Here is a 16,172-nt window from a genome sequence, read left to right as displayed (position 1 = left end):
GAGCCTCCTGCTCCGGTGTTGGTTGAGGGCGAGTTGGAGTACGTGGTGGAGAAGATCTTGGATTCTCGCCTCTCCAGGCGGAGGCTTCAGTACCTGGTCAAGTGGAAGGGCTATGGTCAGGAGGATAATTCCTGGGTGGTCGCCTCTGATGTTCATGCGGCCGATTTAGTTCGTGCCTTTCATGCCGCTCATCCTGATCGCCCTGGTGGTCGTGGTGAGGGTTCGGTGACCCCTCACTAAGGGGGGGGTACTGTTGTGAATTTACTTTTTGCTCCCTCTAGTGGTTACTAGTTTTTTGACTCTGGTTTTTCTGTCATTCCTTTTATCCGCACCTGGGTCGTTAGTTAAGGGTGTTGCTATTTAAGCTCCCTGGACCTTCAGTTCAATGCCTGGCAACGTAGTTATCAGAGCTAGTCTGCTGTGCTCTTGTCTACTGATCCTGGTTCCAGTTATATCAGCTAAGTCCGCTTTTTGCTTTTTGCTATTTTGTTTTGGTTTTGTATTTTTGTCCAGCTTGTTCCAAATATATATCCTGACCTTTGCTGGAAGCTCTAGGGGGCTGGTGTTCTCCCCCTGGACCGTTAGACGGTTCGGGGGTTCTTGAATTTCCAGTGTGGATTTTGATAGGGTTTTTGTTGACCATATAAGTTACCTTTCTTTATTCTGCTATCAGTAAGCGGGCCTCTCTGTGCTAAACCTGGTTCATTTCTGTGTTTGTCATTTCCTCTTACCTCACCGTTATTATTTGTGGGGGGCTTCTATCCAGCTTTGGGGTCCCCTTCTCTGGAGGCAAGAAAGGTCTTTTGTTTTCCTCTACTAGGGGTAGCTAGATTCTCCGGCTGGAGCGTGTCATCTAGAATCAACGTAGGAATGATCCCCGGCTACTTCTAGTGTTGGCGTTAGGAGTAGATATATGGTCAACCCAGCTACCACTGCCCTATGAGCTGGATTTTTGTATTCTGCAGACTTCCACGTTCCTCTGAGACCCTCGCCATTGGGGTCATAACAACCATCCTTAAGAATACCAACAGGTTCAGCGACTCCAGGAGCATCAGGCACAAAGCTCCAGGAAAGAGCATCGGCCTTCACATTCTTTGAACCTGGTAAATACGAGACAACAAAGTCAAAACGGGAGAAAAACAATGACCAGCGGGCCTGTCTAGGATTCAGGCGTTTAGCAGACTCGAGATACATCAGATTTTTGTGATCAGTCAAGACCACCACACGATGCTTAGCACCCTCGAGCCAATGACGCCACTCCTCAAATGCCCATTTCATGGCCAACAACTCCCGATTGCCCACATCATAATTTCGCTCCGCAGGCGAAAACTTCCTAGAGAAAAAGGCGCAAGGTCTCATAACAGAGCAACCAGGGCCTCTCTGCGACAAAACGGCCCCTGCTCCAATCTCTGAAGCATCCACCTCAACTTGAAAGGGAAGCGAGACATCAGGCTGGCACAAAACAGGCGCCGAAGTAAACCGACGTTTCAACTCCTGGAAAGCCTCCACGGCAGCAGGAGCCCAATTAACCACATCGGAGCCCTTCTTGGTCATATCCGTCAAAGGTTTCACAATGCTAGAAAAGTTAGCGATAAAACGACGGTAGAAGTTAGCGAAACCCAAGAACTTCTGAAGACTCTTAACTGACGAGGGCTGAGTCCAATCAAGAATAGCTCGGACCTTGACTGGGTCCATCTCCACAGCAGAAGGGGAAAAAATGAACCCCAAAAAGGGAACCTTCTGTACACCAAAAAGACACTTTGAGCCCTTGACAAACAAAGAATTTTCACGCAAAATTTTAAAGACCATCCTGACCTGCTCCACATGCGAGTCCCAATTATCAGAAAAAACCAGAATATCATCCAGATAAACGATCAGAAATTTATCCAGATATTTCCGGAAAATGTCATGCATAAAGGACTGAAAAACTGAAGGGGCATTAGAGAGCCCAAAAGGCATCACCAAGTACTCAAAATGACCTTCGGGCGTATTGAATGCGGTTTTCCATTCATCCCCTTGCTTAATGCGCACAAGGTTGTACGCACCACGAAGGTCTATCTTGGTAAACCACTTGGCACCTTTAATCCGGGCAAACAAGTCAGACAACAGCGGCAAAGGATACTGAAATTTGACAGTGATCTTATTTAAAAGCCGATAGTCAATACAAGGCCTCAAAGATCTGTCCTTTTTAGCCACAAAAAAGAATCCCGCACCAAGAGGGGAAGAAGACGGACGGATGTGTCCTTTCTCCAGAGACTCCTTGATATATGAACGCATAGCGGTATGTTCAGGTATCGACAGATTAAACAGTCTTCCCTTAGGAAACTTACTGCCTGGAATCAAATCTATTGCACAGTCACATTCCCTATGAGGAGGCAATGCACTGGACCTGGACTCGCTAAAGACATTCTGATAATCAGACAAGTACTCCGGAACTTCCGAAGGCGTAGAAGAAGCAATAGACACAGGCAGGGAATCCTCATGAATACCACGACAGCCCCAACTAGACACTGACATAGCCTTCCAGTCAAGGACTGGATTATGGGTCTGTAACCATGGCAGCCCCAAAACAACCAAATCATGCATTTTATGTAGAACGAGAAAACGTATCACCTCGCGGTGTTCAGGAGTCATGCACATGGTAACCTGTGTCCAATACTGCGGCTTATTTTCTGCCAATGGCGTAGCATCAATACCCCTAAGAGGGATAGGATTTTCTAATGGTTCAAGAATAAAACCACAGCGCTTAGCAAATGAGAGATCCATAAGACTCAGGGCAGCACCTGAATCTACAAACGCCATGACAGGATAAGATGACAGTGAGCAAATCAAAGTTACAGACAGAATAAACTTAGGATGCAAATTACCAACGGTGACAGGACTAACAACCTTAGATATACGTTTAGAGCATGCTGAGATAACATGTGTAGAATCACCACAGTAGTAGCACAAGCCATTCCGGCGTCTATGAATTTTCCTCTCATTTCTAGTCAGGATTCTATCACATTGCATCAAATCAGGTGTCCGTTCCGACAACACCATGAGGGAATTTGCGGTTTTTCTATCACATTGCATCACATCAGGTGTCTGTTCAGACAACAACATGAGGGAATTTGCGGTTTTGCGCTCCCGCAACCGCCGGTCAATTTGAATAGCCAGGGACATGGTATCATTCAGACCTGTGGGAATGGGAAAACCCACCATAACATTCTTAATGGCCTCAGAAAGGCCATTTCTAAAATTAGCGGCCAGTGCACACTCGTTCCAATGTGTCAGCACAGACCATTTCCGAAATTTTTGGCAATACACCTCTGCCTCGTCCTGGCCCTGAGACATAGCCAGCAAGGCTTTCTCTGCCTGAATCTCAAGATTGGGTTCCTCATAAAGTAAACCGAGCGCCAGAAAAAACGCATCAATATCAGCCAATGCCGGATCTCCTGGCGCCAACGAAAAAGCCCAATCCTGAGGGTCACCCCGTAAGAATGAAATAACAATTTTTACTTGTTGAGCAGAGTCTCCAGACGAACAAGGTTTCAGGGACAAAAATAATTTACAATTATTCCTGAAATTCCTAAACTTAAATCGGTCTCCTGAAAACAGTTCAGGAATCGGAATCTTGGGTTCAGACCTAGGATTTCTGGTAACATAATCTTGTATACCCTGCACACGAGCGGCAAGCTGGTCCACACTTGTAATCAAGGTCTGGACATTCATGTCTGCAGCAAGCTTAAGCCACTCTGAGGTAAAGGGGAAAAGAAAAAAAAAAATGAGAGAGGGAAAAAAGAAAAAAAAAACCTCAAAATTTTCTTTCTTATAATCCCACTTCTGCAATGCATTAAACATTTAATACTGGCCTGGCATACTGTTATGACCCCAGTGGACAGGGTCTCAGAGGATCGTGTAAGTCTGCAAGATACAAAAATCCAGCTCATAGGGCTGTGGTAACTGGGTTGACCAAATAGCTACTCCTAACGCCAACACTAGAAGTAGCCGGGGATCATGCCTACGGTGATCGCTAGATGACTCGCGCCAGCCGGAGAATCTAACTACCCCTAGGAGAAGAAAACAAAGACCTCTCTTGCCTCCAGAGAAAGGGACCCCAAAGCAAGATACAAGCCCCCCACAAATAATAACGGTGAGGTAAGAGGAAATGACAAACACAGAAATGAACCAGGTTCAGCAAAGAGAGGCCAGCTTACTAATAGCAGAATAAAGCAAGATAACTTATCTGGTCAACAAAAACCCTATAAAAATCCACGCTGGAGATTCAAGAACCCCCGAACCGTCTAACGGTTCGGGGGGAGAACACCAGCCCCCTAGAGCTTCCAGCAAAGGTCAGGATACAGATAGGAACAAACTGGACAAAAATACCAAACAAAACAAAAGCAAAAAGCAAAGAAGCAGACTTAGCTTGAAAAACAGGAACCAGGATCAGAGGACAAGAGCACAAAAGATTAGCTCTGATTTCAACGATGCCAGGCATTGAACTGAAGGTCCAGGGAGCTTATATAGCAACGCCCCTGAACTAACGGCCCAGGTGAGGATATAGGAAAAGACAGACGCTCCAGAGTCAAATCACTAATGACCACTAGAGGGAGCAAAAAGCAAAATCACAACACAGTCCATTTCAGCTTAAGATAAGTCCTGCTAGTTTTTGGGTGTTTCCCTGCCTATGACCTTTTGTTCAGTTTAAGTTATGTCTCTTTTGTCCAGCTTGTCATCATGAAATATTCCGGCTAGTTGGAAGCTCTGGGGTTGCAGATTTGCCCCTCCACACCGTGAGTGGGTGTGGAGGTTATTTTTGTAAACTCTGCGTGGACATTTAGTTTTTATACTGACCGCACAGTAGCCTTTTCTTTCTCTGTCTATTTAGATAGTAGTGGCCTCCTTTGCTAAAATCTAGTTTCATTTCTGAGTTTGTCATTTCCCTCTTCACTCACCGTCAATATTTGTGGGGGGCTATCTTTCCTTTGGGGGTTTCTCTGAGGCGAGATAGTTTTCCGTTTCCATCTTCAGGGGTAGCTAGTTCTTAGGCTGTGAAGAGGCGTCTAGGCAGAGATTGGAACGCTCCACGGCTATTTCTAGTGTTGGTGTTAGGAGTAGGGATTGCGGTCAGTAAAGTTACCACCTCCTCAGAGCTAGTACATTATTTGTTTTACCCACTAAGTCATTTCAGTGCTGCTCCGTAATCACTAGGTCATATAGGTGATTACTGTCTGTAGAGCTGCCACCTCCTCTGAGCTTGTCCATGATTGGTTTTACCCACCAGGTCATCTCAGTACCACTCCGTAACCACCAGGTCATAACACTGTGATACCAACCGTTATGTAAAATGTTCCCAATAAAAGCTTCAACTCAATCCACAAAAAAGCAAGTCCCCACTCAGGTCCATCATCTGTTAATGGAAATATAGGGGGCTTCCACGTTACTGGTAGCACAAAGGCTCTGGAAAAGCTAAATGGCTCCTCGCCCCAGAAAAGAAACCACCAAAATCTGAGCTCCCAAATCCAAATTTAGCGACTACATGTTTGGCATTTCAGTAGTGATGAGAGCCATATTTGTCATATAGGCTCACTTCAAATGTGAGGTGGTCCCTAGAAAAATGGATTTGTAAATTTTGTTGGAAAAATTAGAAATTGCTGGTCAACTTTAACCCTTATAACTTCCTAACAAAACAAAATTACGGTATGTTTCCAAAATTGTGCTGATGTAAAGTAGACATGTGGGAAATGTTATTTATTAACTATTTTGTATGACATGACTCTGATTTAAGAGCATAAAACGTAAAAGTTTGAAAATTGAAAACTTTTCAAATTTTTTTGCCAAATTTCTTTTTTTTTTCCACAAATAATCACAAGTCATATTGAATAAATTTTACCACTATCATGAACTACAATATCACAAAAGAACAATCTCAGAATCAGTGGGATCCGTTGAAGCGTTCCAGAGTTATCACCTCATAAAGTGACAGTGGTCAGAATTGTAAAAATTGGCCTGGTCAGGAAGGTGAAAACAGACTTGGGGGGGGGGGGAGGGGTGAAGGGGTTAATGTGACAAATCCACTTCCTTTCCCCTATATGCTTGCTGGATGCCAATTGTGGTCTTAGCTTGGTAGTACTAACGCCCAGATAGCTGGTGCTAGTAGTAGTTTTGTTTTATTTTTTACACTATCCCATCTAATACCATTGTTAGTTCTCTTTTTCACCAGGCCATAACAACTCTAATTATAAATTTGTACCATTTTACACAACTCTAATATTAATTTTTGACATTCTTTTCAATCCTAATTTTAACCTCTGCCAAACAAGACGTACGGTAATAAAAAATTATAGTTAGATAGGTACACATACAGAAAGCAATACTTGGCAGCAGGCCACAATGTATGGTGGCATGTACAAATTTGGGCACCCCTGGTCAAAATTACTGTATTTTAAAACAGCAATGAGGGAATAAGGCCAGTTAACGGCCACCATTTTAATAAGGATTGGCGGTCGTTAAGGGGTAGAAAATTACAATATTTATGGTTTTTTTGCCTAAAATATAAAGTAAATGTGTCATCTTTAACTTTAGGCCTTTTAGAGATCACTTCATCTTCAACTTACTTAACTGTTCACAACAACTTTTACATGCCACTGTAGATGTGGTGTGTACGGTTGTCAAATTGGAACAGTTAATCCTAAAAGATGCGCAGTCAAAAATAGATGACGGTGCTGGCTGGACTGGGATCAGGACCCCGATACTGAGGTATGTGGTCTCGTGAGTGCGGCTGTCAAATTGGAACAGATATACAAAAACAGACAAGCACAGGTAAATAGAAACTTTTTTTGTTTACAGTAAATATCTCTTTGACAGAACTCTACCTTCTTCCCAATACTGGCAAAATAAGGAATGGTATTTCCATGGTTATCTGTACCCCCTAATGAAGCCATAAAGAAAATGATTCTACCTTTACAAAAAAGATTGCACAAGAAATGCAAAAACTCAGTACAGTTGCTTGTGACTAAAAAGCCCATTGTCTGTGACACTGATTTCAGATTATTTGTTTCTGTAAATAATATTAAGCTGCCTAACTTCTGCTTTCTAGTGCATTAAGAATGAAGAAAAAAGTGTAATTGTCATTCAAATACAACAGGACAGATGTCAGCTATACCATATCACTGACCAATAACATTGAGTCTGGCACATCAACTATCTGTCCCTAACCTTATTAATTGAATCTGTATTACTCGCAGACTAATACTCTTATCTTCTTCAGTGCTACATTTTTAAACCATACTCTGTCTGAAGTATTTGTCCAATGCTTTATGGCTTTCTCTTATCTCTTTTGCAGAACTGTGAGCTCTGTCATCCTGTCATTATCCTAAATGACCCTAAAATGGTTGCTGCATTCCCACCCTCTGCTTTTATACAGGCTTTGATAGTCCCTCCTGATTGGCTGGATAGACCCAATGTAAAATGGAGAAGCCCAAGCAGTCATACTTGAGGTCATGTGAACCTTTTGTGGCTTAATATGTCACATTTTTTTTTGCGATTCGCACAAACCAAATAGTAAATTGTTCAAATTCGTGGGGAAGTACAAATTTTTTTAAATACAACAAAAATCCGATTTACATCAAATTGCTCATCTCCATTCAATTTAATGATGATTTTACAAGTTATTTATCAAATATTATATTATACCACTAATGTGAACTTGCCTTGTAGAACAGCAGGATAAAATTGATAGCAAAAGCCAAAAACAATGCCAAGAACCGAAGATTGTAGAAATTTCTAGACAAATAATTCTGGAAAAGACAAAAATATTATGGGCTGATAAGCAGAAATGAATTAGACATTGTCAGGAAGCTGCTACCAAGATGAATAAATGTCAAGGGGCAGCTTAAAAGTGAATGTTGTAATCGTTAGAAAGCATGTGTCATCAGAAAGGGACATTGATTAAATCAGGCTTTTTAGGTTATACAGTATCATCAGTTATACAGGATCTACCATTTATATTAAGTGATGTCATAGCTCACCTCCTCTCCCTCTTGTACACTGATAACATCTTTATGTATAGTAGATAACAGGATCCACTATTCACATTAGATGATATCACAACTCACCCTACCCTCCTACATTCACAATGACTTTAGTCATGATGAAAACACAATCATTAAATTAAATGCTTCAAAAAAATTCAGTGTTCATGTGCCCCTCAGGAAGTAGGAGTCTAATATTAAGCCTAGTGACAAGTATGAAAATTGCAAGATTTTTTAATACACGCTGTTAATAATTATATGGAAAAAATTAAAATTATGAAAACATAACATACAAAATTATTTAAAAATGGGAAATTTTCTGATGACACATTACCTTGAATTCAGTAAATGAGTACAAAAGTGATTTGGATGCTATTATTTGAAGCTATAATAATATTAGATGGGTAATTAATCCAGCAATATATTCTGAGTGCCATATTAGGAGGAACAGTAACTAACCAAAAATTTTATTCTCTGGATCTCCAACTCATTCCAAAACTCAAACCCTCCTTCTGAAGCTTCGCCTTTCTTATCCTTAGGTGGTGCTTTCTTTGGTGTAGTAATGACCTCTGGTTCTTCGGGTTCCTCAGGGGCAGGAGCTGCTGCTTCTTCTACAACTTCACCTTTTTCTCCATTCTCTGAGCTGTTAGTAGCCAATGGAAATATAAATCATGCAGTATGTGTTAGAGCAAATAAAAAAGATGTTAAAGTCAAGCAGGTAATATTACTTATGTAAGGCCTACAGAATTTCTTTATTCTGATACTAACTCTGCTTTCTCCTCTTCTGGTTCTGGCTCTGGCTCTGGTACAGATTCTTCTTCAACTGGCTGTTGTTCTGGGGCACCATCCAAATGGATGGGTGCTTCTTCCGACTAGAAGTAGTAGTATTGGTCAATGTTATTGAGTCGTTAAACCATTGAACACTTGGGCCAAATTGCTTGAGCAATTTTACTTACGTCAAACTTCCTCCTCAAAATGGGAGATCCCTCAGGCGTCGGTGGTTCAACTGGTGTTGTGTCTCCCATATCGCCTAAACCACCAGGAGCATCGGGAGCACTGGCTCTATAGTGTCCACCATCCTTTTTGAGATCAAGACCAAACATTTCTCCACCTTCCTCTTGTACTTCTTCTTTGCCAGAATCCACAAAGTCTGTTGCGTCTCCAGACTCAGGTAAGTCATCACTGATCACTGCGGGAAGTCCATCTCCATGAACTTCATCTTGAGTAGGATCTGGCATACTGGCCAGAATTTCGGTTACAGTTAGTTTCTGAGCACCTTCTACAAGACTACCTCCAAACAATGTGTGCCATATTAAGAAGAATATGCCCTTGCAGACACTGTAGATGAAATGAAGCGTTCCAATTAATAAAGTCCACAGGAATGAGATAATGGCCATCACTATTTCCTTTATGGTCATCTTCTTGATCTTGTAAAAAAAAGAGAAATAACCTTGTAAACCAAACAATACATTTTTCATTTCTATGATCTACATATTCTAAAGCTTCATCACAATAGAAGGACATATTTTTTTTCGCTAGCTCACTTTTTTTTTATCTTACCTGCATAGACTGAGTCACAATCAGCAGAGTCATCTCAGTAATTAGAAGGCAGGTGATTGATTTATGACAAGTCTAGGGTACAGCTGATTATAATAGGGACAATATCTTAAACATAGATAAGGCTGGGTATGTAGCTCCTGGTGTCTCGAGAAGGACTATCAGGGCCGGCGTCAGAACCCGGTGTACCCGGGCAAGTGCCGGGGCCCTGGCGAGACAGGGGGGCCCATTCAGGCAGCTGCCAGTGCCTAGGGCCCCTGCTCCCACAGGGGCCCTCAGCTAGCGGCACATCATGCAGCTGCTATGGGGCCCCTGTGAGGCAGGTTTTTTTTGTAACTATAACAGTGACAGTGAGTACTGGACTATGGGGCCATTCTTGGGGGAGGGGGTGTTAGGAGTCGAGTTTCCTCTGCTGCACAGGGGGAATCTCGATCCGTCTCTGCTGCGGTCTCCCATTCTCCATCGGCCGCAGTGGAGCCTGCTCAGCGGAGACGTCAGTCCCAGCGTCTCACTGAGTCTGATTCAGTGCAAAGGGTTAGTGCTGCCTCTCCAGGCTCTACTATTGTACCCTGCACTGATCTACGGGGAACAGGCTTTCCTGGGACTAAGTCCTGCTTTGCACATACTGAGCATGCCCAGGGCAAGATCTCTCACTGGAGATCAGGGGTCACATGTTCAGCTTCTGCAGCCAAGTCCATTGGTCCTTTCAGGAAGGTCCTATAGGTGCTAGGACTAAGTCCTGCTCTGCACACACTGAGCATGCCCAGGGCAAGATCTCTCAGTGGAGATCTAGGGTCACATGCTCAGGTATGGCAATCTCTCATTGGTCCTCTTCTTTAAGGTCCTGTAGGTGCTGCAGCTATTTAAGGCTCGCATGGCCGCACGGCCATGCGCTAGTATCTTCATACGTTACATGCTTTGCGCCATTGTGGTCATTTGTGTGAATGTGTTCAGGGACCCGGCTGAAATAAGCCCCTAGAATGCTGGCACCTCCGGCGAGGAGAGCAGTATGCATGAATGACCACTGACTGCTCGCGTCTGGGTAGTTAGCCTGTGTCTCTGTGACAGTTAACACGGCACAGAGCTTTGTCTTCTCAGCCACTCTGTGAAGCTAACAGAGCTTGTTATTACCGCCATATAGCGCCGCCATCCACTTAGCAGCAGGAAATTCCTGCACGGTGGATCCCGGGTTGCGAACGCACCAATCACCTCAATAAATATATTTGGTGCGTTCCACAAACCCTAACATTATACTAGCGCCAGGATCTGGCTAAGTAATGGCAGACAAACAGCGATTGCAGGGGTACATCCGGCTGCTGGAGGGCCGGTTGGCATCTCTCGAGCGTGCAACCTCGGCGGTGGATGTTACCGCAATTGCTGTTCAGGCTGCTAGCGTGGCTGCAGCAGCTTTACCCACTGCCACCTCTGTCCCGACCTTATCCCATCTTCCAGTGCCTGAAAAATTCTCTGGGGACAGTAAGTCCTGTAGGGGATTCGTGAGCCAGTGCGGTATTCATCTCGAGCTCCTGGCTGCACGTTTTCCCACAGAGCGGGCAAAGGTGGGATTTGTAATTTCTCTTCTGTCGGACAGAGCTTTGGAGTGGGCTACGCCGCTGTGGGAGCGCAACGATCATGTGGTGCAGAGTGTTCCTCGGTTTCTGGACACTCTGAAGCAGGTCTTCGTAGGACCTCAAGTCACCCATGATACGGCGCTCCAACTGCTGGCATTGACTCAGGGTTCGACCATGGTCAGTCAATTTGCCATTCTCTTCCGGACCTTAGCGTCTGAGTTGGAGTGGTCTGATAAAACCCTCATCCCAGTCTTCTGGAGGGGGCTGGCTGACCATGTGAAGGACGCTTTGGCCACTAGGGAGATTCCCGCTACACTGGAGGAGCTCATATCCATATCAACTCGCATAGACCTTCGTTTTCACGAGCGAAGGTTGGAGCAAGCCCAGTGTAAGCAGAGGTTTCGGCTGGCTCCCACCTTTGCCAGACCTTTGGAATCTCCTGTCCAGGCACCCGAGTCACATGAGGCCATGGAGGGGTCACGAGCGGGGTCTAAGTCCCAGGCTGCTCTTGCCTCTAAGGTCTGTCATGTTTGCCGGCAGTCCGGACATTTTGCCTCTAAGTGTCCGCAGCGGTCGAGGAAACGTCAGTGTCTATTGGCAGTTGGAGGAGGTGCATTAGACACGGCGACGTTTACCTCAAAATTGTCCTTCAAGGGGACAATTAATATAGGCCCATCTACTCTTATGGTAGAGCTTTGCGTGGACTCTGGAGCGGAGGGTAATTTTATGTCTTCCACTTTCGCTCAGCGACACGCAATACCCCTGGTGATGCTCGCCAAGCCAATAACCATTCGAGTGGTAAATGGGTCGACACTACCTTTACAGATTACACATCAAACCATCCCTTTCACTCTCTCGTTATCTCCATCACATCAGGAGATTATTTCTCTTTTGGTCCTTCCTGAGGGAGTTGATGAGGTCCTGTTGGGGATACGCTGGCTTCGTTTTCATTCTCCTCATATAGAGTGGTCCTCAGGGAAAATTTTGGGATGGAGTAAATCCTGTGAGGGTAGATGTCAGAGGGAGTGCGTTCAGGTTGCTACAACTGAGGTACCCGCAGATCTTTCCTCTCTCCCCAAGCACTATTGGCCTTATGCGGACGTATTCTCCAAAAGGGCTGCGGAGACCCTTCCGCCTCACCGCCCCTATGACTGTCCTATCGATCTCTTGCCTGGAGCTGAGCCTCCCCGGGGTCGAGTCTATCCGTTATCTCTCCCGGAGACGGAGGCAATGTCTCAGTATATCCAAGAAAATCTGGCAAGAGGTTTTATTAGGAAGTCAGTGTCACCTGCTGGGGCTGGGTTCTTCGTCGTACAGAAGAAGAGTGGAGAATTGCGTCCATGCATTGACTACAGGGGTCTTAACGCCATCACAGTTAAAAACAAGTACCCACTACCCCTGATATCTGAGCTCTTTGATAGGCTACGGGGAGCAAAGGTTTTTACTAAATTAGATCTGCGGGGTGCTTATAACCTGATCCGCATCCGTGAGGGGGACGAGTGGAAGACGGCTTTTAACACCAGGGATGGGCACTATGAATATCTGGTGATGCCCCTTGGGCTCTGTAATGCCCCAGCCGTTTTCCAAGACTTTGTGAACGACATCTTCCAGGAGATGCTCACCACCTCGGTCGTAGTCTATCTGGATGATATTCTCATCTACTCTCCAGATATTGACTCCCACCGGAGAGATGTTCGCAAAGTCTTCGACCTCTTACGGGCAAACTCCCTCTACGCTAAATTGGAGAAGTGTGTGTTTGAGCAGGAGTCCTTGCCATTCCTTGGTTATATCATCTCTGCCCAGGGTTTGGCTATGGATCCTGCCAAGCTACAGGCTGTGATGGACTGGCAGGAACCCCATTCACTTAAAGCGGTGCAGCGCTTTATGGGGTTCATCAATTACTATCGCCAGTTCATTCCACACTTTTCAACTTTGGTAGCTCCCTTGGTTGCCCTCACCAAGAAGGGAGCAAATCCCAAGTTGTGGTCGGAGGATGTCTCCAAGGCATTCCTTTTGATTAAGTCACACTTTGCTAGCGCTCCCATTCTACATCGTCCCGATGTAGATAAGCCATTTATTATGGAGGTGGATGCCTCATCCGTTGGTGCTGGAGCAGTCCTTTTCCAAAAGGATGCTCAAGGTCGGAAGCATCCTTGCTTCTTCTTCTCCAAGACCTTCACACCAGTGGAGAGGAATTATTCCATCGGGGACAGGGAGTTGCTAGCAATGAAGTTGGCTTTTTCTGAGTGGAGACACCTCTTGGAGGGAGCTCGCTTTCCCTTTCAAGTATTCACCGACCACAAAAACTTGGTGTATATACAGACGGCCCAGCGGCTGAATTCTCGCCAGGCCAGATGGTCCCTGTTCTTCTCCCGGGTCCATTTTACTCTCCATTTTCTCTCTGGAGAGAAGAACACTCGTGCCGATGCTCTCTCTCGCTCCGTAGTGTCATCTGAGGAGGAGGATGAGGAGCCTCGGCTTATTGTCCCCTCTGAGAGCCTGAGAACTGTGGCCCCGGTTTCGCTTGAGTCCGTGTCCCCGGGCTAGACTTTCATACCAGCAAATTTGCGACCGGAGGTTCTCTCTTGGGCACACTCGTCCAGAGTGGGTGGACATTTTGGAACCAAGAGGACATCTGAGCTTTTGGCGAGGACGTACTGGTGGCCGCATATGGCCCGTGACGTTGGGGACTATATTCGGGCATGTGTCTCCTGCGCCCAGAATCGGTCTTCACGGCAACGGCCTGCCGGGTTACTTTACCCCATGCCGGTGGCAGACAGGCCTTGGGAGATGGTCGGATGGACTTTGTGGTGGGTTTGCCCAAGTCTCGTGGCTGTACTATCATTTGGGTCATCACCGATCATTTCTCGAAAATGGTGCATTTGGTGCCACTACCACGGTTACCATCTGCAAGGGCCTTGGCGGTGTTGTTCATTAAGCATATTTTCCGCTTACATGGTATGCCTGATAAAGTTGTCAGCGACCGGGGTCCCCAGTTTGCGTCTCGGTTTTAGAGAGAGCTCTGCCGTTTACTCAGCATAGAGCTGAATCTCTCCTCTGCATATCATCCCGAGACTAATGGGTTGGTAGAGAGAACCAATCAGACTCTGGTGACATACTTGCGACATTTGTCTCTGCTAGGCAGGATGACTGGGCATCTTTGCTACCTTGGGTGGAATTTGCCTTGAATAATGCCGTAGCCGATTCCACTGGTCAGACTCCTTTTCTCCTTAATTACGGCCAGCATCCGCGTGTCCCTGTGCCCATGCCCGTGTCATCCACCGATTCTAGGGTGGCAGACTGGGCAGTGGAGGCACGTGACATCTGGGACCGCACACAGGATGCCATCCGGGCCTCCAAGGAGAGAATGAGGGTCTCGGCTGATACACACCGACGCCCCGCTCCGACCTTTGCTCCTGGCGACTTAGTGTGGCTCTCCGCCCGTAACATCAGGCTGCGAGTTGAGTCCACTAAGTTTGCGCCTCGCTACATTGGTCCATTCAAGGTTCTGGAACAGGTGAACCCTGTGGTCTACCGTTTGGCTATTCCTCCACGCCTTGGTATCACCGATACCTTTCACGTTTCCCTCTTAAAGCCCGTTCTTTTGTCCCGGTTTTCTGAGTCATCTGCCGGGACATCGGGTTCATCCACGGATGAGTTTGAGGTGAATGCTATCGTGGGGTGCAAGGTGGTACGTGGCAAGAAATTTTATCTGGTGGATTGGAAGGGTCACAGTCCTGAGGATAGAACCTGGGAGCCTGTGGAGCACATTCGGGCTCCGCTGCTCATTGCAGCTTTTGAGCGTAGCGAGGCTCAAGGAGGGGGGGCCCTAGGAGGGGGGGTAATGTTAGGAGTCGAGTTTCCTCTGCTGCACAGGGGGAATCTCGATCCGTCTCTGCTGCGGTCTCCCATTCTCCATCGGCCGCAGTGGAGCCTGCTCAGCGGAGACGTCGGTCCCAGCGTCTCACTGAGTCTGATTCAGTGCAAAGGGTTATTGCTGCCTCTCCAGGCTCTACTATTGTACACTACACTGATCTACGGCGAACAGGCTTTCCTGGGACTAAGTCCTGCTTTGCACATACTGAGCATGCCCAGGGCAACATCTCTCACTGGAGATCAGGGGTCACATGTTCAGCTTCTGCAGCCAAGTCCATTGGTCCTTTCAGGAAGGCCCTATAGGTGCTAGGACTAAGTCCTGCTCTGCACACACTGAGCATGCCCAGGGCAAGATCTCTCAGTGGAGATCTAGGGTCACATGCTCAGGTATGGCAATCTCTCATTGGTCCTCTTCTTTAAGGTCCTGTAGGTGCTGCAGCTATTTAAGGCTCGCATGGCCGCACGGCCATGCGCTAGTATCTTCATACGTTACATGCTTTGCGCCATTGTGGTCATTTGTGTGAATGTGTTCAGGGACCCGGCTGAAATAAGCCCCTAGAATGCTGGAACCTCCGGCGAGGAGTTTGTGTGTGAGAGTATTCAGGGACCCGGCTGAAACAAGCCCTTAGAATGCTGGCACCTCCGGCGAGGAGAGCAGTATGCATGAATGACCACTGACTGCTCGCATCTGGGTAGTTAGCCTGTGTCTCTGTGACAGTTAACAGGGCACAGAGCTTTGTCTTCTCGGCCACTCTGTGAAGCTAACAGAGCTGGTTATTACCGCCATATAGCGTCGCCATCCACTTAGCAGCAGGAAATTCCTGCACGGTGGATCCCGGGTTGCGAACGCACCAATCACCTCAATAAATATATTTGGTGCGTTCCGCAAACCCTAACATGGGGGCTGTGCTGTATACTACATGTCTGTGCTATATACTACATGACTGTGTTATATACTACATGGCTGTTCTATATAGTACATGGCTGTGCTATATACTACATGGGCCGTGTTATATACTACGTGGGCTGTTATATGCTACGTGGGCTGTGCTACATGGCTGTTCTATATGTTCTATATATTACGTGGGCTGTGTTATATAATATGTGGTTGTGCTATATACTATATGGGATGTTATATGCTACGTGGGCT

At 46.0% G+C, this 16,172-nt stretch overlaps 1 protein-coding gene across 2 annotated transcripts in view; it reads right to left on the bottom strand.

The window, feature by feature from the left end:
* RYR1 (ryanodine receptor 1) overlaps positions 1-16,172 on the bottom strand; it is a 188,604-nt gene that overhangs the window by 46,226 nt on the left and 126,206 nt on the right. For both annotated transcript variants that reach the window (XM_077285752.1, XM_077285753.1), the window contains 4 exons: positions 8,975-9,445; positions 8,787-8,890; positions 8,478-8,661; positions 7,698-7,784 (listed from right to left, as the gene is read on the bottom strand). In XM_077285752.1, the coding sequence (XP_077141867.1) occupies positions 7,698-7,784; positions 8,478-8,661; positions 8,787-8,890; positions 8,975-9,445 (846 nt within the window). The remainder of the gene's footprint in view (positions 1-7,697; positions 7,785-8,477; positions 8,662-8,786; positions 8,891-8,974; positions 9,446-16,172) is intronic.

Source organism: Ranitomeya variabilis, chromosome 2 (genome assembly GCF_051348905.1).
Source record: "Ranitomeya variabilis isolate aRanVar5 chromosome 2, aRanVar5.hap1, whole genome shotgun sequence".
In the NCBI taxonomy this organism is placed as follows: Eukaryota; Metazoa; Chordata; class Amphibia; order Anura; family Dendrobatidae; genus Ranitomeya; species Ranitomeya variabilis.
The sequence above is the reverse complement of the archived record's forward strand: the minus strand, read 5'-3'. Positions and strand labels throughout refer to the sequence as shown.